The sequence below is a fragment of the Caretta caretta genome, chromosome 2, assembly GCF_965140235.1.
Source record: "Caretta caretta isolate rCarCar2 chromosome 2, rCarCar1.hap1, whole genome shotgun sequence".
Taxonomy (NCBI): Eukaryota; Metazoa; Chordata; order Testudines; family Cheloniidae; genus Caretta; species Caretta caretta.
Genome location: NC_134207.1, coordinates 58,961,978 through 58,987,855, shown reverse-complemented (window position 1 = coordinate 58,987,855; position 25,878 = coordinate 58,961,978). Strand labels below are relative to the sequence as shown.

At 41.6% G+C, this 25,878-nt stretch overlaps 1 protein-coding gene across 14 annotated transcripts in view; it reads right to left on the bottom strand.

Annotated features, from left to right (window-relative positions):
• EYA1 (EYA transcriptional coactivator and phosphatase 1) overlaps window positions 1–25,878 on the bottom strand; it is a 227,777-nt gene that overhangs the window by 14,817 nt on the left and 187,082 nt on the right. For all 14 annotated transcript variants that reach the window (XM_075125123.1, XM_075125125.1, XM_048840933.2 and 11 more), the window contains 4 exons: window positions 11,706–11,764; window positions 11,341–11,501; window positions 10,977–11,091; window positions 2,651–2,772 (listed from right to left, as the gene is read on the bottom strand). In XM_075125123.1, coding sequence (XP_074981224.1) covers window positions 2,651–2,772; window positions 10,977–11,091; window positions 11,341–11,501; window positions 11,706–11,764 — 457 coding nt within the window. The remainder of the gene's footprint in view (window positions 1–2,650; window positions 2,773–10,976; window positions 11,092–11,340; window positions 11,502–11,705; window positions 11,765–25,878) is intronic.

The window sequence follows — 25,878 nt, the reverse complement described above, 5'->3', positions numbered from 1 at the left end:
CACAGGGCCTAATAACATCAGCCACACTATCAGAGGCTTGTTCACCTGCACATCCACCAATGTGATATATGCCATCATGTGCCAGCAATGCCCCTCTGCCATGTACACTGGTCAAACTGGACAGTCTCTACGTAAAAGAATAAATGGACACAAATCAGACGTCAAGAATTATAACATTCATAAACCAGTCAGAGAACACTTCAATCTCTCTGGTCACGCGATTACAGACATGAAAGTTGCTATATTACAACAAAAAAACTTCAAATCCAGACTTTAGCGAGAAACTGTTGAATTGGAATTCATTTGCAAATTGGATACAATTAACTTAGGCTTGAATAGAGACTGGGAGTGGCTAAGTCATTATGCAAGGTAACCTATTTCCCCTTGTTTTTTCCTCCCCCCCCCCCCCCCCCAGATGTTCTTGTTAAACCCTGGATTTGTGCTGGAAATGGCCCACCTTGATTATCATACACATTGTAAGGAGAGTGGTCTCTTTAGACAAGCTATTACCAGCAGGAGAGTGGGTTTGTGTGTGTGGAGGGGGGCGGGGGGGGGTGAGAAAACCTGGATTTGTGCTGGAAATGGCCCAACTTGATTATCATACACATTGTAAGGAGAGTGATCACTTTAGATAAGCTATTACCAGCAGGAGAGTGGGGTGGGAGGAGGTATTTTTTCATGCTTTGTGTGTATATACAAAGATCTTTTACACTTTCCACAGTATGCATCCGATGAAATAAGCTGTAGCTCACGAAAGCTTATGCTCAAATAAATTGGTTAGTCTCTAAGGTGCCACAAGTCCTCCTTTTCTTTTTGTGTCTATTCAGTCCATGATTTTTAGTGTCTAGCAAAGTTACAAATTTAAGCTCCCACGCTAGTTTTCTGAAAGTTTTGTGCAGGTTTCCTTTGAGAATAAGGACTGATAGGTCAGATATCACAGATAGGTCTGTGAAAAGTGTTCACCCACAGGTGATGTTGTGTTTTGTCTTTTATCATTTTCCTGTGTGAGTTCATTCAAGAGCGTAGTGACTGCCTGGTTTCACTCACATAGTTGTCATTGGGGCATTTAGTGCACTGGATGAGGTACACCACATGCTGTGATATGCATGTGTAGTACCCAAGGATATTGAGAGGTGTGTTATGGAGTATGTTGTTGATTGTAGCAGTGGAGATATGTCTCCAGGTCTTGCATCTGTTGTTCTGGCAGGGTCTGGTGCCGCTTTGGGGCTGATGTGTCCTGGTTCTATGGGGAGCTTGCTTCTGATAATGAACTTGGAGAGGTTGGAGATTGTTTGAAGGCCAGAAGAATGGGTTCAGGAAATATTTCTTTCAGGATGGAGTATCCATTGAATATGGGTTGTACTTGTTTGAGGATACCTCAGATGGGTTCCCAGTATAGGATGGTAGGTGACAACTAGCTGCCTGTCCTCCTTCTCCTTTCTCTTCCCCTTATGATTGGAAAGGTGTCAACAGGTCACTTCACCTTGAATGGTCCCGTGAATATGTGTTAACTACTTATGCTATTTCTGTTCCACTTTGTATTTTGCTGTGACACTCTGTTTCCCAGGTCTGAAGAAAAGCTCTGTGTAAGCTTGAAAGCTTGTCTCTCTTACCAAAATAAGTTGGTCCAATAAAAGATATTAACTCCCCCACCTTGTGTCTCTAATATATGGTATTATGTACTTCTAGTTAACCAATCTGATATTCCTGTGTTTCACTGAGAAACAAATCTGCATAGACTTTGGCACAAATTTATTAATTTCAGTTTGAATAAACTTAAAATAACTAAATTCTGGAGGCAAACATTTTAGCTTCTGGTAAATTCTTTTGTCAATGGGCTCTGATGAAGACACCGAGCCCTGGAATTTCACCATATAAATTTTTAGTTTTGTCTAGATTTAGACTGAATGCTTTACACTTATGACTGAACTTTTGAATTTCTGTTTTAGAAGATAGCCCTTAAAGGTTACAGTTAATAGCATCTTGTCTGATTTACACATGGATACAGGAAAAAAAAACAGTACAGTGAATCTCTATGAACTAAAAAATGAATTCATTTTGGACACACTGAGACTTAAAATCAAACATACAGAATAGTGACTTTCCTGATCTAAACTATTATGTAGTGTTGCAATGAGCTGTTAAAAAGCTATTGTAGTTCATCGCAGGAGTGGCTGCATTTCAGTTGTGGATGATGCAGTGCATTTTAGTGGTTATATAGTAGCTTAGGGCTCCAGTTCAGCAAAGGGTCTACCAAGCTTGCTGGAACAGGGCCTAAGTTTGTAAAATCATAGAATCACAGAACTGGAAGGTACCTCGATAGGTCCTCTAGTCGAGTCCCCTGCCCTCAAGGCAGGACTAAATATTATCTAGACCATCCCTGGTCTTTGTCCAGGTGTTTGTCCAACCTGCTCTTAAAAATCCCCAAGGATGGAGATTCCACAACCTCCCTAGGCAATTTAGTCCAGTGCTTAACCACCCTGACAGTTAGGTGCTGTAGGATCCCTCAGTATGAATGGTGTTCTACTGTAAGGTATGTTATTTATCATTAGTCCCTAGATGCTATCGTGATATGAATATACAGATACATATGGTTTTTCATTTAGAACTATGGCCTCAAATATTTCATCATGTTATTAAAAAACCTCACCTATTTTAGTTGCACTGTAAATATTTTCTATTGGAAATACAACCCCTAATCCATACAACAAGACTTTTGCCAGAGCTGGAATAAGTTGAGTAGTTGTTACTAGAATATTCACACAGTTTGTCCTGCAAGAAAACAAAAACAGACACCCTTAAATATACACATATATATATTAACACTAAAAAAAAAGGGAAAAATTAACCTTCCTCCATTCTCCCCCCAACAAAACCTCACCATCATAGTCTCAAAGTACTTTAGAAAGGAAGGGAATCAGAAGAAAAATTTACTCACCTAGTGCTGTAACAATGGTTCTTCAAGATGTGTCTCCCTGTGGGTGCTCCACTGTAGGTGTGCTTGCATCCTTATACTGCTGATCAGAGAACTTTGGTAGCAGTGTCCATTATGCCCCACCACGAGGCTGTCTCTCCTCGTGCCCCTCCACAAGGCTATCCAGCATGTGCAGGCTAACCCCCCTCAGTTCCTTCTCTACTGCAGAGCCATTGACAAGAACTCCAAAGTAGAGGGGAGGCGGGTGGGTTGGGGAGCACCCATGAGGGACACATCTCGAAAGGTCATCATTATTGCGTAACTTCTTCTTCAAGTAGTGTCCCTATGGGTGCTCCTCTTTAGGTGACTTCCAAGCAATATCCCTACTGGAGGGCTGGGGCTTCAGAGTTGGGTCAGTTACAGATGACAGTACTGTGGAGCTAAAGATGGCATCGGAGGCAGGTCCCCAGTAATTGCTTGGTGTTCTGCAAAGGTGTAGACTGACGCCCAACATCAATACTCTACAGATTTCTGAGATAGGGACATTCTTGAAGAAGGCAACAGATGAGAATGATCTTGTGCAGTGCATGCGAATAGTATCTGGAGGGGTCATGTTATGAATCTGATTATATTGTCTAATGCAGCCTGAGACCCACTTGGAGAGTCTCTGGATTGATATTGCTGAGCCCTTGGATCTTTTCATAATAGAGAGGAACAGCTTCGGGGACTTCCTGAAAGACTTCGTCCTATCCAGGTAAAAGGCTAGGGCCCGTCTGACATCTAGTGTGTGTAATACAGTCTCCTTGCTGTCACAGTGAGGCTTGGGGTAAAAAGTCGGAAGGTGAATCACTTGGTTTATATGGAACAGGGCAGTTACCTTGGGGATGAATTTTTGGTGCGGCCTGAGCGTAACCTTGTCCTGAAAGAATACCATGGAGGGTGATGTGCCATCAGAGCTGCTATTTCTCCTAGTCGAGGTGATTGCTACCAGGAAGGCCATTTTCTTCAACAGGTACATAAGCAAACAGGTGGCCCTGGGTTCAAAGGGCGGTCTAGTTAGGCCTTTCAACACCAGGTTTAGGTCCCATGTAGGTGTGGGGTGTCGGGAGTGTGGAGAAAGGTTTATTATACCCCGGAGGAATCATTTAGTGGTTGGGTTTGATAGCATTATGAACATTTCTACTTGTTGGTGGAAGAGATAGTCCCGATTTTTTTTTTTAGAGTCAGTACATAATCTAAGATCTTTGGAAGGGTTGTGAATATCAGGGAGATTTGTTGGGAACTGCACCAAATCCGAAACCTGAACCACTTCTGCAGGTAAGTACAGCATGTTGAGGACTTTCTATTGTGTAGAAATACCTCTTGTACCTCCTTTGAGCAGCAGTTCTCTAAGCACTGGAACCATGAAGGAGCCAAGCCTTGAGGTGAAGAATGCCCAGGCTGGGATGTACAGTGTGTCATTTGTTCTGCGAGAGGAAGTATGGAGTGGATTGGAGAAAGACTGGTGGGCACATCACCCGATGTGACAGGTAAGGGTACCAAGACTGTCTCGACCAAGTGGGATCAATCAATACAACGTATGGGCCTTCCCTTTTTATTTTCAACAGGACTTTCTACAGTAGTCGGAATAGAGGAAAGGCATAAAAAAGGTCCCTGTCCCAGGGAAGAAGGAGAGCATCACCTAGGGAGTGTTGTCCTATCCCTGCTCTGGAGCAGGAGTGTGGACATTTCTTGTTCAAGTGATTAGCGACCAGATCTGTGGTCAGTGTACCCCAGCATCTAAATAGGTCATAAAGTACTGCTGGGTTTATTTCCATTCATGGTTGTGAGGGAACTTGCAACTTAGGATGTCTTCTATAGAGTTTTGTGTGCCCAGAAGGTAATCTGCTGATACCGTAATGTAGTGGAGATGCACCAGTTAGTTCCATAGCCTTATCGCTTCTGAGCAGAGGGTGGGCAACCTGGCTCCTCTTTGTCAATTTATGTAATACATGCATGCTATGTTGTCTATTAGGACTTTGGTGTGTGATCAGTGGGAGAAAACGAGTGCAGACATTTCTGAATGCCCTGAGCTCGAGGAGCTTGATGTACAAGGATATCTCCATGGATGACCACTTGCCTTGTGTTGTAAGGCCATTTAGATGTGTGCCTCATCCTATAAGGGATGCGTCGGTGGTGAGAAGCAACAACGGGGAAATTTTCACAAAAGGAATCCCTTTGCAAACATCTGCTGGGTCCTTTCACCAATCCAGGGATATATTGACTTTGGCAAGCTGTGATGCACATTGCATAACCACCGCAGTGGAGCTGGACTGGGTCACAGTGTTGGCTGCATTGAAGGCAGTCTGTAGCACTGTTTGGGCTACCAGTTGTCCTTCCTCAATGATAGCTTTGAACTGGTTGTGCTGTGACTCTGGAAACTGATCAATAAAGTTGTCAGGTTTCCAATAGTCGATGTAGATGTATTTCATTGTTAAGGCTTGACAATTAGCTATTCGAAAATGTAGTGTGACCGAGGAATAGGCCTTCCTCCCAAAGAGGTCCAAGTGCTTCCAATCCCTATCAGATATCATTTGGTGCTCATAGCCCCAGGAGTTTACTGCATCCACAGCTATTGAGTTTGGGGGAGAGGGGAAGAAAAGAAATTCCATCCCCTTAACTGGTATGTAATATTTTTTATCAGCCTGTTTACAAGTAGGTGTCACTGATGCTGGGGTCTGCCATATGGTTTTTTCAAGGTCCTGTCAAGCCTCCTTGATGGGGAAGGCTATTTTAGAGGCCGAGGAAGAGTGTAATATGTCACGGAGTTTGTGATGGGTGTCCTTGACTTCTTCCAACCCTTTTTCCCAAGTACTGGAAAAGCCGGAAATCATCAGCTAAGCACAGTGGCAGGGACATGAATGCTTCATCTGGGGAGGAAGAGGATGAGATGTTGTTGGTCCTTGGAGTCACATTTTCCTCAATTCCGCCCTCCTGCTCTCAGCAATCTCCTCTGGGAGTTCCAAGGTTCTAGATGCCGTAGCCGAGGGGGAATGTCTTGGGGGGTACGAGCAAGGCTGGGAGCTCAAGAAGAATGGGGCAATATGTAGCCCAGGGATCCCAGTACAGCCACTGAGGCAGTATACTCTCGGAGCCTCTTGGCAGTGGGAGTGGGCACAATAGGGAGCATGGGAATAGTGGGAAACTGTCTCCTCTGGCTCACTACTCCTCACTCAAAAGAGGGGGTGCATGGCAGGGTACTGGAGAAGACTCCTACACTAGGGGGAGATGCTGTGCCAAGGTCCCGGTGCCAAGAAGAGGAGAGTCTGGTATGCTAGATACCCGGAGGTCTCTTGAGTGCCGAAATGCTAGTGGAGCTGACTGACCCAGTGCCATTGGTGGTACAGAGCGTGTCGGGGATCTTGCCCATACAGACCGATGACGGTGCCAAAGGAACATCATATACCGGCAGCATCTTCTTACTGGAATGCCGTTTGCTCCTATCTTTGTCAGTTGGTTCTGTTGACTCAGTGCCAGTGCCCATTAGGTCCTTAGGCCTGTCAACGGTACCTGACACTCCTGATCTTTGTGAGCTGGGACTGTCTCGGTGCCAATGGTACTGAGTGTGCTGGAGATCTTTTGTGGCTAGCTCGGAGCTCACTCTGGTGACCCACAGCTCTCTTTTTGAATGACTTTACAAGAGGGGTCTGTGGCTGATTTCTTTGACCCATCCTTGGATGTTGAGGGCTGTGGGGAAGACTCACATCTGCCAGGTGACTCTTGGTGAGGGTTTAGGGAGGGCTAGATGGCTGCCTCCATGAAGATGATCTTCTGTCTCAACTCTCTGTCCTTGTGAGACCTGGGTCTGAGTTGCTGGCAGACACCACACTTCTGTGTGATGTGGCCTTCCCCGAGGCAGTGTACGCTGCGCGAGTGCTTGTCTGCCACAGGGATGGCCTCTTTGTAGGAGAGGCACTTCTTGAAGTCTGGTGAACTAGACCATTGGGGAAGGGGCCCCCAATGAAAAAGGGGGGGAAATAAAGTCTTTTTTTTTATATTGGGGGTAGAGAAAATAAAAGAGACTACAGCTAAGACTAAGGACACTAACAAACTAGAAACACTAAAGAAATTAACGATCACAAACAGACTGCTAATGGTCCCATCTCTAGCCAGGGGCAGTTGACAAGGAACTGAGGAGGGTTAGATCATGTGGCAGGGCATGATGAGAGACAGTGCATGTGTGGGCCTAATGTACACAGCTGCCAATGTTCGCCAACCAGCAGTGCAGGGACACAAGCTACTGTGGAGCAGTCCTAGGGACACTACTTGAAGAATTATCCCCATTTTACAGGTGTAGAAATTGAGACACAGAAATGTCACGTGCACACAGCAGGACATTTGCTGAAGAGGGAAAAGAACTCAAATCTCCTGACTCACAGACCATGTACACCATGCAGTATCTCCTAAACCATAGGCATTACAGGCAGATTGTTAACGCTACCTATTATTAAGGTTGCACAACACTTCCCATTATAAGACCCTATTTTCAGTTGCTTATAACTTTGTCAAATTTAACTATTCAGGATGAAAATTTCCATGTCTGCCTCAGGTTTTTTTTATTTTATTTTTGAAAATTTCAGCCAGAAGCGTTCAGTTGTTTCTGAGAATGAGGCAAGGAAAAAATACTATGTTTTTTACTGTGAAAAATTTCCTAGTTCTCTTTGGAAAGTTCTAGTGCCCCCATACTTCGGAGCACAGCCAGAGAGCAGGGCTATTAGAGGGGCCGAGTGCAGGGCTGCAAGGATTAGGGATGCCTTGAGGCTGAAAGCCACCAGTAATGTCTGGTGCCCTGCCTGGGAGTGAAGTGCAGTGGTTCCAATGTTAGTAGGAGCAGGGATTTGAAATTTGGCAAGGGAGTGGAACCTTTATGTCAGGGATGTGCCTTTTACCATCATCATGAAAACTCAGCCACATTTGGCCAAGTCATAAACCTCAGAATAAAATCACAGTTCACACATGCTCAGAAGAGACTTGCTAGAGTTTAAAAGATAAAACCTCAGAAGATTCCGTCCTTATTGAGCATGCTCTAGTCTCTCACAGCTCCTAATGATGACCAGACTGCACAGGTATCATCCGCACAGAGCCACTGAAGATGCTCCATCCCCTCATAGTTCCTGTGTGATTGGAATGTGCACACACCATCCCCACAGGGTGACTGAGCATGCTTCCTCCAGCCCAGAGCTACAGAGGTGAAGCTGGACTTTTCCTATAATGGCTGCTCTGGGCTGGTGTGGACCCAGGCACTAGAACTGAGAGTATGGAGCCTGTCTCTCCTGTGCTCTTAATGACCACCCATCCCAGTTCTGGCACCCAGGAAGTGTGGAGGAAGAAGCCATCCAATTCAAAAACCAAGAGGAGAAGGGCCAGACTTAGGGCTCTGAGACGCAGTGTTGGAGAAGTATATTGGGACAGGGAGTCCAGGGGATGAAGACTGGAATTGGAGGCTGGCAGAGGGCAGAAACTGGGACTGGGAACCCGGGATGCAGACTAGGACTGGATAGGAAAGGAGACTAGGTCTGGGAGTTGGGGAGAGTAATGGGGTGGGAGTTAAGGGAGACGGAGGGTAGGGGGGAACAGGGATAGGATGCAGAACTGGAGTGTGTGTGGGGGGGAGAATGGGAATGGAGAGGAGACAGCTCTGATAAGGGGCCACATTACAGGGGAGAACTGGGACTGAATGGAGAGAGAGACTGGGCCAAGGAGCCAGAGGAGATGAGGACAATGAAGCCCAGGGAAGGAGACTGGGTGCAAATGGGGATGGGAAATGTGGGTGGGTGGTGACTGGAGACCATGGAGCTGGGAAATGAGAACGAGAGAGACAGAGACAGAGAGGTCAGGGAGTGGGGGAGGGAACTGGCACTGGCTGGGCAAGGAGATTGGCAACAAGGAGTTAGGAAGGTGAGTGGAGGGGACTGGGAACAGCTGGACAAGGAGACAGGAAGCAGGCTAAGGGGGGAGGCAGTCTGGGAGTCTGGAGGGATAAGGCAAGGACTTACAGGGCAAGAAGCCTGGGATCAGCGGCCTGAAGAATGAAAACTGGGACTAAAGGTGAAGAGAATGGAACTGGGATGAGGAGCCAGAAGTGCGGTACAGACAGGCTGGGGCAGGGACAGATTGGAAGGGTTAAGGTAGAAGGGGTGAAGATTGGGGTGGGTATGGGGAGGAGAGCGTATCCACGACAGCATAATCCTTTCTAGAGCTTGGAATGGAACCACACACCCCTGAGTTTCACCATTCTGCTGCTGTCAGCAAATATCTGTGAAGCCCACTGGCAAAGCAACCCACCTGCATCTAGTGCTGATCCACAGAGAGGATGACCTACTCCTGCTACAGTTACTCCATCAGCTAAAGTGACAGAGGTCTTTTGTGGTAGATGTAAGGGTTCCAACCCTTCTGACCACCCACGTGGCCATTAATAAGATGCCACACGATGAAACTTCTGTTTTTTTCTAATTTGCTTTTTTAAAAACTTAGAAAGTACTCACAAAAGTCTACATTAAAACAACATTATTAATTGCAATTCAAGCACTGAACAGTTGGGAAATGTCAGAGGGCGGCTCCCCGCAAGTAGCGACCTGTCCCATCTGCTCCTAGGCAGAGGTACAGCAGGTGGCTCTGCACACTGTCTCCACCTGCAGGTGCCGCCCCTGCATCTCCCATTGGCCGTGGTTCCTGGCCAATGGGAGCTGCAGAGCCAGAACTCAGGGCGGGACAGAAGCAGTGCACAGAGCCGCCTGCCATTCCTCTGCCTAGGAGCAGCAGGGACAGGTTGCCGCTTGTGGGGAGCCGCCCGAGGTGAGCCCCCTCCCGCACCCAAACTCCCTTCCAGAGCCCACACCCCAACCCCGCACTCCAAACCCCTCGTGGCCATTCCTCTGCCTAGGAGCAGCAGCGACATGTCTTCTGGGGAGCCACATGGAGTCAGGTAGGGAGCCTGCTGGCCCCACCCCAACCAGGACTATAAACTGGACTTTCTATGGAGATTAGAAAAGCCGGTTTATAGAGCTTTCTGGTTGGTACAGGGCTGGATAACACAGCTTTTACTGTACTCTTTTTTTTCCCCACAGGACCCTTGCCTCAGGACAGACCTGCTCTGGGGGCACTTTGTGGGGAAGGAAACTGTTTTCTGTAAGACCCTCGCCTCATCTTTTGCAGAGATTGGAAGATCTGTAGTGAACAAGGCAGGGGACTTCTGGAAGAGAACAGCTGGTCTCAGAATTAAGACAGCTGAATGTTGCCCTGGAGAACTGGATTCTATCCCTGCATCTGCCACAGAGTTCTTTTGTGTTTCTGGTTACATCTTTTAAACCAAACTTTGCACAGGGGTTGGTCGCTAATTGTGTATTCCTTTGTTTCTTGATGCTTGACTTGAGACTCTTGGTCTGATTTGCAGAAAGGCTGAGCGCTCATGGCTGCAACTGAAGTCAATGAGATCTGTTCTTTGAATATAGGAAAAGCTATGTAAATACTAATTACTCTAAGAAATCAGGTCCCAGGTGTCTTAAATTTGACACCCAAATGGATTCTTTTGATCTTAATCTCTCTGTGCCTCAATTTCCCCTCTATAAAATGGGGATAATACCCTCACCTAACAGGGGTGTTGTAAAAATAAATTCATTAATGTTTGTTAAGCACTCAGATGTACAGTGATGACTGCAACAGAAAAGCACATGAGGAAATGATTAATTTTGTCTTTATGTCAGTTTGAATAGTATGCTGTAAAGAAGTCCCAGGGCCATAAAATGAAGAGAAAACAAAGTATTGAAGAGCAGCTCACTAAATGAGGCAGAGAATTCTGTGGGAAAAATAGTATGTAATCATGTAATTAAACATTGTATCATAATGCATATGCAACAAGGAGGCCCAATTAAGATTGCATAATCAAACTTGATTGTGGTATTTTCTAATTTTTGAGTGCTTGCTTGTGTAAACGTAATGTTCTTTTAATGAAGTTTTGTGTGTGTAACACATTGTTAGGTTTCATGAATATTCTGTGCTGCCATGATAACTCTTATATACTTACCTAGAATGAATAAGTGTGAGTGCTTTCAGTGCAAGTGTTAACCAAGAATCTGTAAGAGCTTCAATTTCTGCTCTAAGTTGCAACCAAGCTTCTCTCTTTGCGGGACCAAGAAGACCTGTGGTGTAGAAAAGGGTACTCAATAATGTGTCGGTATTTAAACTCAGATACCTTTCTGTTATTTCCTTCTGCTTCCATTAGTTGTAAGAACAGTTTTCTGTAGAGACTACAAACTGAACAGTTCTCTAAGTAAACAGAATCATGTTGAAAAGGATCAGCAAACAAAGGCAAGGTTAATCCTTTTCATTTATAACTTCTCATTTGTCTTTCGAGAAACAGATGAGTAATATTTATGATGGACACTTGCCTCCAACATTATTTTTGTAGGTGTTGTAGATTTCTTTTACGCGTCTGTAACGGAAGGCCAATTTTCTCATCCAGTCCACTCCTCCACGCACACCCGTTGCTAGGCATAAATTAGCGCTGGTGGCTGCTGCAGGAAAGCCGTCTGTTCCGAAGTTATAGGTGCTATTTAGAATGAAGAAAACTCCCAGATTAACAAAATATGTTGAACCAAAATTAACGGTCAGGTATACTAGTGACATTGATGGAGTTTCAAAGGCATAAATGAAGGCAGAACTTGACCCAATATATGTTTCATGGTATTTTACCATTTTTCCAGGAAAACAACTCGCAAAACCCAATATATTATCTTGGTCGGTTCTGACTTACCTTAAGTCTTGGCCGTTGTCATCTGAAGACACATCATCTATATGAACCTGGTCGCATTCCTAAGATGACAGATTTTTCCTTATTAATTATTATTAGGCTAAATTAAAAAAAACAAAAAAACAAAAGGCTTAAAGATCTGCTCATCAGGGGCTTTTTTTGATTGGATAAATCAGTAGATGGCAGTCTTGTTAAATCAACAATTTTACTCATTTTTTATGTTCCATTCATAGAAAAAAGTGCACTGTCATTAACTACTACTACTACTATTATATGGCTTTCTGAAAACACATTTTTGTATTTAGAAAGGAAAGTGGTTAAAAACAATTAGTGTATGTGTTCCATAAATGTTCTTGTACCCTTTCAGGTACCTTAAAACATCATGCTGCTCAAAGCTGATTCAGTCAGTGCATAAGTATAACTGAAACCAGACAATTTGGTAAATGTAACATATTAGAAAAATTAAACCTGATGCTAACCGCCAATGAAATTATGACCTCTGATTGCTGTTGAGCCACACACCAACATAGCCCAAGGCCAATGTTTCAGAGGAGTGCAGACAAAAAAATCTGTTCCTAGTTTGCCATTCATTTGAGAGTTGTGAGCTTCTCTCTTTCTCTTTGGTCTTAGTGTATGAAAGCAGCATGCAAAGATGAAAAAAAATCTAAATAGAAATAGCCAAGTCAAATGACCTTTCTTCAGTCCCTTGTAAATAAACTTTAATACAATACATTTATAATTAGCTTTATCTCAGTAAATTACAAAGTAATATAGTACGTGTTGTTTGCCATTAAAAGGCAGTGGAACATGAATTACTATTAACAATTTGACATTTGGCAGGTAAATAAGCAAACCTCTAGCATTGTAATTCAAACTGAATCCAGTGTATAAAACAGTATTTTCCAAATATTTCAATAATGCTCTCTTTTCCCGCCTAACATGAAGCCCCACAAAAAGATGATACATTTGATGTGCTAAAACACTGGAATTGTGTATTTTTGTGTTACTGCTTCCCTCTGAACAAATTTTTCTCTCTCCATGGATTTGTGAGGGATGGAGGGAAGATAGAAGTGGAAAGAAACTCAAACCAGCTGTTCCCTAACAGAATTAAAATCATGACCCTCAACCCCTGTTCTAAAACATCTATTCTCCAGCCAGTCTTCTCCCAGCAAGCAGCAAGCTCCAAGGAGGAAAAGACTTTGACCCTATAACCTTCTCCTCCTCTCCTGAGGTCAACAACCTCAGATAAGAAAAAAGGAAAAGAAAGTCTATCTGGCCTCACATGATGGCTGTGAATTTTTAAAGTAAAACAAAACAAAAACAAAACAAAAATAGGTTGCTATCTGAGGACACAGGTTAGAAAATTTCTAAAGCTATTTAGAAAAATGATATTTACTCTATAACTATTCTATATATTTGTAAAGTGTGCAGTTCATACAGTGACAAGAACTTTGTTGCACCTTTGTATTTGAATTAATAGTAGTTTAGCTAAAAGAGAAATAAAAATGAACCATGATGTGAGAGGCAGAACTATATTTGCTCAGATTTAACCATCATCCAAGGCATTGCCTGCTTTGGCAGATACAATGGATTTGACGCACAGTCAAAGCCAAAACTAAAACTACACATTTGATGCTAGAAAGGCTTGAAAATCAACTTGGCTGATACAAGTAGAAAATTTCTTGGCCATGTGACATCAACTCTAGTAGAATCTAAATTTGCATTTCAAAAACAAGTTTCTAGTCTGTATAGGTGTGACAATAATCATTCATATGTGAGCTGCAGATGTAAATTAATGCAGTGTCATCCTTCTGAGTCTACACACAACATGCTTTTGTGCCTCTACTGCTCAGAGGGATTTTTCCAAGCTGCTGCAGGAGAGTGACACATGAATCTTCTGTTTTCCGTGCAGCTATTCAGAAACCTGTTTGCAGCAGTGAAATGGACAAGAATCCAGGCAATTTCATTCTATCAAAGCCTGGGAGAGCAATGAATTGCAGCTGGAGCTTGTCACCGGAGAGGAAGGCTCAAACAGACTATGGGAAGGAGACACACCACTTGCAATGGCCACCAAGCTAAGGGAAGCAGCGGAGACCCATCCCATCACACAGGAGAGGCTGCGGGAGTGTTAGAGTAGTGGAAACCTCCCAACCCAGGCAGGCACCGGAAACTCTTGGACAGTAGATGGGAATAGTGAGAGAAAGAATGCTCTTTGTTCCTTGCTAACAGCCAGAGACGGTCTAGGGGCTAGGGAACTACAAATAGACAGGACCCCCACTTGTCAGAGGTGGATACAAAAGACAGGATCTAGGGACAGCATCTTAGTAGGCATCACAAGCACCTTCTCCTTTCCCAGCAGCTGGGATTGAGGTAGTTGCCTGCTCACCTGGATGGGTTGATAAAAAGGACTTTGACCCTGTAATCTTCTCCTCCCCTCCTGAGCTCAACAGCAGATAGGATAAATTAAAAGAGGAGATTGAAAGAGAGAGATTGACTGATTTTGCAGAGCTAAGTGGGGGGGAGGGGAAGTAGAGACAGAAAATATATTGGAAGAGGCAGAGAACACAAAGTAGAGAATGAGAAGAAAAAGAGAAAACACCTGGAAAACTACAAAGAGAAAGATATTCTATGATCTGTTATAGGAAATAAAAAGAAAAAGGTGAAGTCAGGATGGGAAAGAAGGTAAAATAAAAGCAAGGGAGGCAAATTATAATTTAGAAAGGATTAAATAGAAAATTGACAATATGTTACAGTTAAACAGAGGTCAAAAACAGTATGCAACAGTTTTGTTCCTTTTAAATGCTGGACTATGGCTTTGGGGCTAAGTATGGTTTGAGACAGGGTGGCTCAGCTATTTTTCACTCTGTTTAGCTGACTAAGAGTTTGGGCTAGTGGGCGTTGGGTAAATTTTTCAAGCCCTGGACACCAGATGGAAAAATGCTTTTCTTTAACTCATTTAGCAGGAAATCTTTTTGCAGAAGCCAATTATCTCTTGACTGTTAATTAATCTAGTCTGCCTATTCTTCTGGAATATCCTGTGTTTGTTTTCACCTGCTTGCTTTGTCTGGGGCTTTTTGTCCCCAAGCAGAGGCAGCTACTTGAAGCTTTGTTTGGTATCTTTGTTAGCTATAATTCTCAACAAATGTCAGGTCTTAACATTTTAAAACCATGGGTTACCAAAGCGATCTCATAGGGATTTGATTAAATGAAGTTTATGGAGTGACTGAGAGTGAGAGAATTTTCATTCTTTATCAGTACATTTTTGCAAAGGTCTCTTTCAATGAAAACACAAAGACTTTCAGAAAATCCTAAAGCACTTCTAAAAAAGCGTCCTCAGAAGAGGGAAACAACTTTTTATAAACACACCTTTTAAAAGTTTTAAGAAAGCTATGAATAATGTCTTTCCCGTACCTCTCTTATAGATGTATCAGGCCACTGAATCACACACATATAAAGTTTAAAAGTTTTCATACTGTAAATAAAGTATATGATAAATTATATCCAGGCATTGCTTTTATTCTCCCTCTCATGCCTTTAGCATATGTAGGTTTACAACTTTGTGAAAAATTTATAAGTCCCTTCAGAAACACAGTATTCATGCTGAACTTAGAATAAATGTATATGATTTATTCACATATGTATTTTGTTGTATTAGAATCAGCACAGATACCATCTCTGCATTAAAGGTGCTAGATTCTACTGGAGATGGGTAGGATGGGTCAATGCGCTAAGCAGTAAAAGTACCTGGTGAATTATGCTGAAAAAAGGCTGTTTTTTACTCTGAAATGTGTTGACCTTGTAATTTCAGCACATCCAGCTGGAAATCCTCATCAGGGACTGCAAGTGGTGACATGTTTGCATCCAGTTTTGGGATTCTGATCATACAACCCGAGATGTTACTCTGCAGAGCAAGAATGATCACTGGGAGGGAAAATGCATTCAGTATTGTCTGGGGCCCAAATTTTAAAAAGCACCTAAGTGATTTAGGAGTCTCAGTCCCATTTTTCAGTGACTTATGCACTGAACAGCTTAAATCTCATTGATTTTGAATGAAATTTAGGCTTCCAAGTGACTCAGACACTTGAAATTGGGACCGAGGCTACTAAGTCACTTATGCACATTTGAAAATTTTACCCTTGGTGTACGTGTACCTTCTATTGATGAGGAGAAAACACTGGCTATGTAGTCATGGAGGCTGCTACCTTATCATTTATTGGGCACTGTCAGCATACTCAGCTCTATACACACAGATCAAGTCAGCTGCCAACCCTAAAAGGACAATTCAATTCCAAACCATGTTGCATAGCTACAGTCTGGAAGCAGTGCAGGTTTTGTTCTTGGTTTTTATAATTCTTTGGGGAAAGGCCACTGAAAGGCTTCATGGAGGAAGTGAGCTTTAAAGAGGATTTCAAGGCAGAGAGGGAGGGAATTCTCAGCACACCGAGTAGCCTGCAGGAAAGCATGAAGCCAAAGCAGAAGGATGCAAAAGAGGCTTCTAGGAGGGAGACCTGGGAGAAAGGGGTCAGCAACGGGAACGGGGAGGACTGTGCTAGCTCTTTGGAGTAGAGATAGCAGGCAGGTAGGGCTTTGCAGAGCCATAATAGTGAGAACAAGAAGCTTGAACTTGCTGTGGAAGGGGATGGGAGGCTAATGAAGCCATTTGAAAACAGCAGTGAGAAATATCATTTTAGCAGCTGCATTTTGGGCCTGACAATTGATTTAAATGGGCCTTGGATGAGATCAGAAAGGTGAGATGAAATGCAGCAAAGCCAGAAAGAAGGGATGAATAGAGGAGTCCAGCATAGTCTTCCAAAGCACAAAGAGCTCAAGTCCTCTCTCTCCTCCATTCCCAAAGCGTTTGCTAACTCCCTATTGCAACCTTCGCCCCCTCTTTCTCCCTTTTTTGCTCTTGCACAGTGGCGAAATGTGAATTCCGCAGACCCATCATTCACAACACTTAAAAGCCTGCCCAGCCTGCATAGGTATTTCCTTCTGGATCTAGCCCCTTAAAGTAGCTTAGAATCTGAACATAGCTTCATACACAAAATTTTAAGTTACGGCATAAATGGTCTGCAAATATTTACATTATTCTGCTCATCTCACCACCCCTATGGCATGCTTGTGCCATAATTATATAAACGTATGCCTTACTATTCAACTTACTTTAGGAAAATTAATAAAAAAGAAATTAAGGCCATTGCAATGGTTCATCTTATCTGTGCCAGTAGTACATGCCAAGTGCAGTGATGTAATAACTAGCATGCAGATCCTCTGTATTTCTGTGCTACAAAACTAAAAAAACCCAAAAAGCCACAGCAATACTGTAATCTTTGAATAAAAAGCGAGTATAAGATGGCTTTGGACAAGTTTGCACATTATGAAAAGGGAGAATATGAATAATGTTATGAACATATCCTCAAGAGGATGCAGAAGCATTACAGCCCCAAATCTGCTGATTATAGCCAAAATGCACTTCCACGTTTGCTTAATCTTCCTAATTTACCGTGAGAAAACTAACACCATGCTGTCAACTAATTGTTTCAATACCTTGCTTTACAAAGTAAAATGAGAAAGGGGTGGGGGGGGGGAAATCCCTTCAGAGCAAGCTATTTTCATTTAGCCTTTACATCAGTGTGTCCATTGAGACTAGCTGGAAGCTAGCCAACTCACAGGAAATGATCCTTGGGATTCTCTGTTCACCTCATATCTGTCATTACGCAATTATATCCACTGCTTCATTCTCCCTACTGAACAGTAGAGAAATTTGGTCATGTACATGTGAGAACAGATCTGGCATAGGAAGTTAAAAGTCACAATCCTTTATAAACGTGATCTACATAAAAATCCTCAACTAAAAAAAAATCCTTGAAGTTTAGACTATTGTGCTTAGGGGTTTTTGTTTTGATTTTCATACACATTGTAAGGAGAGTGGTCACTTTGGATAAGCTATTACCACCAGGAGAGTGAGTTTGTGTGTATGGTTTTTGGAAAAAAAGGGGGGGTGGTGGTGAGAAAACCTGGATTTGTGCTGGAAATGGCCCACCTTGATTATCATACATTTTGTAAAGAGAGTGGTCACTTTGGATGGGCTATTACCAGCAGGAGAGTGAGTTTGTGTGTGTGTGTGGGGGGGGGGGGGGGGGGGCGGAGGGTGAGAAAACCTGGATTTGTGCTGGAAATGGCCCAACTTGATTATCATACACATTATAAGGAGAGTGATCACTTTAGATAAGCTATTACCAGCAGGAGAGTGGGGTGGGAGGAGGTATTGTTTCATGGTCCCTGTGTATGTAATGTCTTCTGCAGTTTCCACAGTATGCATCCAATGAAGTGAGCTGTAGCTCACGAAAGCTTATGCTCAAATAAATTGGTTAGTCTCTAAGGTGCCACAAGTACTCCTTTTCTTTTTGTTTTGTTTTTAGTCAGCGCCATCTTTTAGTGTGTCTATTCCAGACATCACAAGTATGCCCTTTCTACATGGATATCTGCCACACCAGATGTACATCACCCTGTAAACCTGCCCAAGCAACTCTGTTCTCCTTTAGGAAACTTGAATTGTACAGGGTGCTTTACAAGATGACATCTGCTTGACTGACAGATGTGTGTACAGTACTAGAGCTTCAGGTTTATATGTGTGTTATGTGTTTACAAACCTATTGATTCCTCTTTAAAGTAAATAGTTTCCTATGGCTTTTTATGATTAAAACTTAGAAAAATAATAGCAGAAATCTTGCCATTTGTTAATTCTGGTAGTTAAATTTTATATAAAATCTTGATTTCTCATTTGGTATAAAGATCATGAAACATCTCATTTACAGAAACAGTTCAGTACATCTATATTTGTACACAGAATATTAAACATCTGCCAATGCAATAAATATTTACCTTCTGTACAATGCTATTCTTCTGTACTTGCTAAATATACAACAAAAACCTGCATTAGCTTTCAATCAGAGGTAATAAAAGCTAAAGTGCTGCTCTGAACTGCCTAACCCATCATCATGGGATTCCTGTTAACATACAACATAAATCCATGTGAAAAAGCAGGGACTACGGTTCGCAGGTTCACAATACTGGCACTCAATTGGCAGAACCTGTCATCCCTGTCTAGTCTGCACTTTGTGACCCTACCATTTTCTCTGCTTTCCCACCACAATTATTCTGTGCCGAAGAAAAAAGGTGCGGATTACCTGTAGGTCAGGCACAGGATATGAAAAACAAAGAGAGCTCTTGAAATCCACTTCATTCCATTTGACAATTTGTGGATGAACAGTCAAGGAATTAAAACAGACCTTGACGAGTTTTAAAATACTCCCATTTTACTTAACTGATAGAAAGAAACTATACAGCTTATATTCACATAAAAATGCATTCTTAAATGCCCATTAAGTAACAGGTCTAGACAAAGGAATAAATCAGTGACTAAACAGACACCAACGGATTGAAAACTGTATTCCAAACCCCAAGGGCTGGGAACTGAAATTATCTAGTGAGCTGATTTTCCCCCAACAGCATGTAAGGAACATTTTACTACTTTGCAAGTCTACCCCTCCAACCCCTGTCAGGAATCACACTGGATCATGTTTTGTTCTCACTTGTCAGCGTGTAAATGAGAACACAATTTTGTGCACTGATTGAAGTGACACACACTAAAATGCTCTTTTAGTGAATTTTAATTAATCACTAATATTTTATTCTTATTTACATGAATGAGGGATAGATCCTCAAGGTTTAAATGATCATAGGTCCATCAACTTCAACTGAGCTATGACAGCCTACCCAAGTTGAGGATCTAGCCCAGGAGTAGTCAATAGGCGGACTGGGAGCCAAATCCAGACTGCCAGATGCTTTTGAATGGACTGAAAAATCTTTTTATTTAGTTATTATTTTGTATTTTCTCTGGAGTCTGGACCTTGACAAAAATAACTGATTACCCCCGATAGCCCCAGGAGATTCTAATATGAATGACCAAATCCTAGTCTCCTTGTTCACATGACCAGTTCCATTCATATTAGAGTATTCACAACATGAATAGGAGCCTCACCTGCAATCTTTACCCATGGGAGTAGTCCCACTAAAAATCAATAGTCTAGATTTTCAATTCAGTTACGCTCATATAAATCCAGAAGAACACCACTGATATCAGAATCTGATCTAATGGGGCTACATGTATGAATATGTGTACATACTGGCACTGGGTTCTGTGCGCGAAGTTAAACTGCTGACAATTTCATCCTGTCTACCTGTTTTGCTAGTTTCTTTACCTCTGCACTGGAGTAGGTGTAGATATTTTCAGAATTGAAATTCTAGTTATATATATATATATTTTTACCACTTTTAAAATATACCCAATATACTGAAATCTTTCTAATATTGAAAGGGAAGGCTGAAAATATAAAGCATCCTGGTATACCACAGTAAGTGTACTGGAGCAAATGACAATAACCACAAGTACAGTTACAAAATCCAAAGGCCCTCAGCTTCCCTCAAAGACTATAGTTTTAGAATTAGGGTTCTTATTCTGAGAGTATATCACACCATACCAGATTCGTTCATCATATTGCAAAACTGGGATCTAGAAGGTGGTGAGATGATTTAATAATTGTTTAGAATTTGATGTAGTTGTTTTCTTTCTGCATTTCCCCAATGTATGTCATTACATAGGGAAGGTGGGAAATATTTTAGAATTGCAATCCAAATTTTTGCTAGAAGTCTGCCAAACTGACTAGTTATCTCACACAGAATATACTTTTAGGAAAAGTGTAGTTCTCCTGACAAATCTGCTATATGACTGACAAAATACCACTCAGGTGGATCTGTTTAAACAATTCTTCCTTCCTGGAAAGCATTAAGTATTAAGTTTAAAGTGTCAGATTCACCCTACTTTAAAATCTCAGCACTTCACACTGTAAATACCTTCTTTATGACATGATTCATGCTATATGTGGATACACCTTTGTTGAAAAATCAAATCTGTGACTAATGAAAGTCGGGGGAAATAAAAAATGGCTACATTTAAAAGAAAGGAAGAAAATCGATGAACATGGCTAATATTTCAAAATTTACTTCATGGCAAATCTATAAGAGCCAACTAAAACAAAGGTACATTTTTAAGCACATACAATTTTTAGTGACATTATATTCTCAGAATTGTTTGGATACTTTACACTTACAAATCTTTGCAATACGATGAAGTTGCTGTATTTTCTATAGAAGCTTGAAAATTAAATAACTTTCTGGGAAGAGGAAAGGATTCTAGTGGTTAAATAGCACAGAAAACACTGGTTCTGTTTCAGCTCTGTGCCCCCTCCGGCAAATCACTTAACCTGTCTCTATGCCTCACTTTCCTCATTGCTAGGACAGATATTCATTCTGCTTATAAAATGTCCTGGATGAAAACTAATCCAATTGGCTAATGAGTCTTTCTTCCAATGTAATTATCTCCTAATGTATACAAACATTGGGAATAAAAAACCTTTTCACCAACCTATCACTAAGCATATCTAAATCTGCCACATTTTGAGCAGCATGAACTTCTCCATAAAATCCTTTCCTTTTTTCCTCCTCCTCCTCCCCTTTCTTTAGCTCTCCAGATGACACAGGGCAGATGTTGACCCCAATTACCCTTCTCAGCAGCAGTAGCTGGGTATCAAAGGAGATGCTGCTGCTGAGCTGAGTGGAGCAGGAATGATAGCTATTTTTTGGAAGGTTTGCTAATGTCAGTTAGCTGAGGGGGGCGGGTGGCTACTCCTTTTATGCCCATTACTGCCACAGTCCCACTCAATAATCTGGAAAGAGCAAGAGGCAAAAGGGTGGTTAACATATAGTATTTTAAACTACTTCTCCAATGGCTCCTGCTTTCTCCAGCTGAAAGGTGTGTGTGCGCGTGTGTGTAAAATCTACTCCCTCCAGCTGATTTGCTAGGGAAAGGTAGGTGGAGACTTAACCTTTGCTTCCTCTACCTAATATGGAAGGATAAATAGGAAATAGGAAACAAACAGAAGCCAATCCCTGATTTCTCCAATCCAGTGTTTCTTAACCATTGGTCCGTGGACTGGCAACAGTCCCTGAGATCTCCCTGATAGTTCAGGAAGGCAGCAAGCCAATCCTTAGTACCAAAAAGGTTGAGAAACACTGATCTAGTCCACTTCTGGCTAACATTTTGCTTAACCCCAGTTGAACTCTCTGCTTGAGCAAATTAATGGACTTATCCTCTCCTATCTTTTCATCAATAAGATATAAGTGCAACAACATGTTCTAGGGTGAGCATTCATCAGCCAACTTCAGATGTGTTAAGGCTTTCAGCTAAGATATTGCCTGATGAATGCACACTTTAGTTTTATTGCTTATTTATCTACATCACAAAGGGGTTGTGCAGCTTAATTCAATGTTCGCGATGTGCATGAGATCCTGAGATACTAAAAAAGTACAAAATATTAATGTTACACCTGTCTGTCAAGATATTTTTAATGCACCCAGCACTTGAGTATCTGGGCACTAACAAATGGTTACATTTGCAGACAGGCAGTTTGAAAACTGTATTATCCATCTACTCCCTTGTATATGCAATGAGGGGAGATTCCCTCCCCATTTCTCGTCCTTTCTATTTCCCTTTCCGTCTTTCTTCCCTCTTCTTCAGGGAGGAGAAATTGAGCTGTTCTTGGATTGTTACTGAGGGAAATCAACTGCAGATAGATGGGTTTTGTATCTCAGTTTGCACATGCTGAGATCCATCGTCACTGTGATACTCAGCAAAAGGGAGTTCCATAACAATGGGCCAGCTGCTGAGAAGGCAGTCTCCTACTCCTACGGGTCTTAATCTCAGCTGTGTCATTGATGACCAGAATTGTTGAGTGTCTGGAAGATGAGGATTAGGTTCTTAAATAGGATCTGATGGCCTACTGCAACATGGGGAACAGTGAGATGATGTGTTCTCAGAAGGCTTTGTTATTCAAAAGGTGGCCCATGATGTGTAGGGCTATCTGAAGTTTTGTCATGGTATTCACTGTTATTTCCATATAGGGAATCTGGCAGCGATCAAGCCTGGACATGCTAAACACTTGACTCACTGTGGCTGGGTCCTTGTTTGACAGGAAGAGGTGTAGCCTCTGTAAGCTATTATTTGAAGCTTAGCTGAAAAATGATAAAAGGCATTTTTGATCACTGATGTGAATTCTGGGGCAATGCAGAGTCCAGAATGACACCGACTCCATATATGATGACTGGGGACTGGGTGGGGAAATGTCCTCACACAATTGAGAGTGAAGTTACAGTCTGGCCATATAGCGTCCTCCTTTTCCTATCAGCATTCCCTGTGTCTTTTTCAGGGACTAAGTTTAGCCAGTTGTCTTTCATCCATCTGCTTTCTGATGGGTCTGAAAATCCATGTTAAAAATCCAGAATCTCCTCCAGCAGTTTTACATACAAGTTGACTTAGATGGGAGACAGGATTCAGCATTGTGGCCCAAAGACAGGTATACACCTCAAAGTAGATCATTCTGTTCACCCACTCCTGCCAGTTCTCTCTGGAAGTCAGCCACATCTCACGATCAGCAGTGTAAAACACTGCTGACAGACCCAGCAACATGACCATGGCTGATGGCCCCATGTCCATGGCTAAATGGAGATCATTTAGCAAAAATCTGAAAGCACACGACGAGCCAGATTGTTTACCTCTTCAGTTTTTGATATTACCAGGCTTTATCAATCAGATCACCTGTGCAAATGATTGCATTCTGAGATGATTATCAGAGGTCAACAGTTTTATCTGCATTTCCTTTTTTGAAAGTAATTTTCAAACAAAAAATCTTTTTAGTATCTGGAGCAATAATGGGGCAATTTCCAGACATTTTGAAGTACGACATTTAGAATATATGTAAGAATGTTTATGTTGGCTTCTGGCTTCAGAGAATATCAGGCTCATTGATCTATGGCCTCATCTCAGTCAGTATTTAATTCTCGGACCAACAAATCTTGATATTTGCTTTAAGAGTAGTCAATGTCCACTGACTACCAAGATTGTCCTTTCCAATTTGACAAACATTTTTTTCCTGCAATTATAATTTTTTCTTGAAATTGACACAACTGTGCTGATGTACATCTCTGTTAATGTAGCCACTTTAGTGATCTCATCATAGCAAAGGAAATATGAAGCACACATTCACCCCATCATGCTACGTGGGCATTTTTAAAGCTCTGGGAGAAATCTGCAAGTTTAATGTTTTTTTTACAGAGACACAAGAAAAAAAGAGAATCCAGCACATGTCTGCCTCACAAAGAGAAAGTATTATTGATTTTGGTGGGGTTTTTTTTTTTTTTTTTTGCTTTCTTTAGAGTCAAATGAGTGACTGGAAACCATAAGACTTAAATTCTCCATTTGGCTCTGCCACAGACTGCTGTGCAATCTCAGACAAATCACTTAACTTCTAAGTGCCTCCATTTCTCCTGAAAATGGGAGATAACACCAACCTCACAGAGGTGTGTTGGGTGGCCTAATTGTTTATACAGCACTTTGAAATTTTTAGATATGTGAGCCACACAAGTGCAATATATTATCATGATGGATAACATTCACCAAATTAAAACAATTTTAGTGTACTGTAGAGTAAGCTAAGAATCAGGCTTCCACTACTTAAACAGTGTCCTTTTCATTAAAAAATTACAAATATATTAAGCAGTTTAGAGAACATGTAATGAGGTAACTTAAAAAAAAACATTTAAAAGGGTCAAATTCTGCCCTATTTCAGACTTCTGCAACGTCATAGACTATAGCTGGTTTGTACAGATGTAAATCAGAGCAGTATTTGACTTAGTGGGCCAGATTCTGATCTCAGGTGCACTGGTGTAAATCTGGAGTAACTTTATTGACTTCAATGGAGTTACTCCATATTTTACACCAACACAACTGAGATCAAAATCTAGCTCCACAGTCTAAAAGCCTTACTCACTTTACAACACCACCAAAAACCAAAACAAGAACAAAAAAACGATCGTAACTCAGAATATAAGTAATTTGTGAAAGCTTAGGCAGACCGCATACTCCTAGGAACAAATCTCTGATTTACTGCTGTCCCCATTTCTTCCTCTCCGATGGGTTTACCCATCAATTTGTAAACATAATTTGTCACTTGCACCAGTCAGTGTTCTCTGTAATTTCTTTTGCCTTTCTTTTAGATCTGTTATTCCTGCTGAGACACTCTCCTAAAGAAGAATTTTTCACACTGACACCAACTGTAGTCTTGCTGTGAATAACCACATTCCCATAAAAATTATTCCCTTTACTGCAAAGTTGAAGCCAGACCACTGGAATAATAGTCAACCCAGAAAACCTTTTATCTTTTCCTTGAATCACTTATTTTAACCCTTCTATTTGAGGATTTATGTTAGTAAATATTAAACAGTCTCCTTTGCAGGCTTTTCATTAACTGTTTTTGAGTAAATTAATTAACATTTCTGTGGCTGGTAAAAGTGTTCAAAATAATTTGTCTTTTAAAATTATTTTTAAAAGATCAGAATGAATTAGACCAAACAGCCTAAGAAAAAAATGTTGAATGTTAACTTTCAGATGCTTTCCCAATATCTAAAATAAAACAATAGTACTGTTGCCAAATGCTAGTTTTGATAATAAACTAAAAAAATCCCTTAGTATCAATTTATACTCTCAATATTTTTGTATATTTGCTTGTGCTACAAGCCCATTTTATTTCGAATTGGGATTAACTGCTACAAAATACACACAGTTTTATAGTTTCAAAAACATATCTTCCTCTCCTGTTGTGCTTTATGATAGTAGAATCTTAGGATCCTTTTGTTACCAAATGGTCACTTTGATACCAAAACAGTGTAGATTTAGACTCAGACAAAGTCAATAATCTCATTACTCAACATACCTTGACAGTGCAGGAGCCAGATGATATAGGGATTTAAAAAAAATATTATTGTTCTTGTAGAGTACAATGGAATTAGAAAACCCATTTTTATAAAACAAAATCAGGCGAATGCCTTTACTGTCTTGTCCTTTTTGTGCAGCTTGTTGGCTTCTGTTGTAGGTGGTTACAGCTTAAATCTCCTCTAATCATGCTGTCAAATGAGTGTAACCCCTGTTACAATCAATGGAAGTTCTGCATGTGTAAATACAGCTGTACTGGGACCCAATACTTATTCACACACACACATA